Source organism: Gracilinanus agilis, chromosome 2 (genome assembly GCF_016433145.1).
Source record: "Gracilinanus agilis isolate LMUSP501 chromosome 2, AgileGrace, whole genome shotgun sequence".
NCBI lineage: Eukaryota > Metazoa > Chordata > Mammalia > Didelphimorphia > Didelphidae > Gracilinanus > Gracilinanus agilis.
In genome coordinates this window covers 61,856,595-61,858,590 of record NC_058131.1, presented here as the reverse complement: position 1 = coordinate 61,858,590, position 1,996 = coordinate 61,856,595, and the positions used below count along the sequence as shown (strand labels likewise).

At 59.0% G+C, this 1,996-nt stretch overlaps 1 protein-coding gene across 1 annotated transcript; it reads left to right on the top strand.

The window, feature by feature from the left end:
* The first annotated feature begins 66 nt into the window (after nt 1–66).
* THAP11 (THAP domain containing 11) lies at nt 67–1,996 on the top strand. The gene has a single exon (XM_044660578.1). The coding sequence runs from the start codon at nt 159–161 to the stop codon at nt 1,056–1,058; it is 900 nt and encodes a 299-aa protein (XP_044516513.1). The 5' UTR covers nt 67–158; the 3' UTR covers nt 1,059–1,996.

Here is a 1,996-nt window from a genome sequence, read left to right as displayed (position 1 = left end):
CCCAAGGCCCGGGCCCGGAGTGAGGCCGGGCCCCGAGGAGGAGCCGGAGGCCGGGGTCTCGGCCGAGGTCCTCCGAGCTTTTCGGGCCCGAGTGGTCCGCCGGCTGCTGGGGCGGCCGAGGCCCGAGGCCGGGGCCGTCGGCGGACCGGGCCGCCGCGATGCCGGGCTTCACGTGCTGCGTGCCGGGCTGCTACAACAACTCGCACCGGGACAAGGCGCTGCACTTTTACACCTTCCCCAAGGACGCGGAGCTGCGGCGCCTGTGGCTTAAGAACGTGTCCCGTGCCGGCGTCAGCGGCTGTTTCTCCACTTTCCAGCCCACGGCTGGCCACCGCCTGTGCAGCGTCCACTTCCAGGGCGGCCGTAAGACCTACACGGTGCGCGTCCCCACCATCTTCCCTCTGCGCGGAGTCAACGAGCGCAAGGCGCGGCGGCCTGGGGCCGGTGGGGCGGCCGGGGCTGCTGCCCGACGGAGGCAACAGCAGCAGCAACAGCTACAGCTGCAGCAGTTGCAGCAGCAGCAGCAGAACCCCCAGCAGCCGCAGCCACAACCCGCAGCGCTTCCGGCCCCCTCGCAGGCATCCCTGGTGTCCGCCTCAGCCGCAGTACTGCTTACCCTGCAGGCGGCGGTGGACAGTGGCCCCACTGCCGCTGCTGCGCCCCCGCAGCCCCCATCCGGGGATGACGTGAAGCCCATCGACTTGACAGTGCAGGTGGAGTTCGCCTCGGCAGAAGGGGCCGCTGCCCCGGAGCTCGGTGTCCCCGCTGCGGTGCCGGCCGCGGCTTCCGGGCCCAGGCTGGTGGTGGTGGGCGAGGAGGGCTTCCCCGACACGGGCTCGGACCACTCCTATTCCCTGTCGTCGGGCACCACTGAGGAAGAACTGCTTCGGAAGCTGAACGAACAGCGAGATATCCTGGCCCTGATGGAGGTTAAGATGAAGGAAATGAAAGGCAGCATTCGCCACCTGCGACTCACAGAGGCCAAGCTTCGGGAGGAGCTCCGAGAGAAGGACCGGCTGTTGGCCATGGCTGTTATTCGCAAGAAGCACGGGATGTGAGGAAGGCTCCTGTATCCTGCCTGCCCCCAAAACTGAACTCCTGGGTTACCATCTGCCTGCCAGCTCTGCCTGGGCTCAGGGTAGCCCCTGCCTTCGACAACAGTTGGACTCCTGGACAGTACCCCACTCTCCCTCCCCCTTCCTCTGCAGTTGGACTTCTGGCCTGGCATCCTTGACTGCAGACAGAGTGAGCCCAGGCACCCTCACTTGTTGCCTCCTATCCTCAGACTTTCTGACATACTACTGCACTTAGCCCAAACACCTTCTTGAGGCAGGGGCCTGGGGTGGCTGGGGCCCCCAAAATTTTGTGCATGTCATGCCAGCTGCTATGACCGGAACTTGTTCAGCTGTTTGTTTGGAACTCTTTTTATGACCATAGGATTTAAAGTGATCACTGTTTGGAACTCATCCCTTAGGGTTATGGGTGGGGAGGCTGGCTCCAGAGAACCCATATTGGGGGGAACATGACCTTGGAGATGATCTGAGACAGCCCCTTTGTGTGTAGTGATAAAGGCAGAGCTGGAACCCAGGTCCCGAGAAGCATCCAATGCTTATTCCCTCTTCCTCCTGTCCCTCCACCTTTCAGCTTTTCCTTTCCCTATCCCAGTTTTGGACTGTGATTCTAATAGGGGGATGTGATAAACTGGAGTCAGATCTATTAAGTTTTTCCTGGGTGGTGTGAGCAGGATGCTTCCCTCTCTTTCTCTTATCTGACAATTTGTCTTTAAGGGGGAGCTGGGTAACCTTTCTGAGGTAAACCCAATTTGCCAGGGACTTGGTTTTTTTTTTTTTTTTAACCAAAAGGAAAAAAACCAAACCTATCCTGGTGATATGTTTGCTACTGGTTACAAAAATTATATTTTCTGTACAATTAGACTAAAGTTTTCACTGTGTCCTGTTTGGCAAAGCAAATTAAAAATGTAAGGTTTTTATTTGGG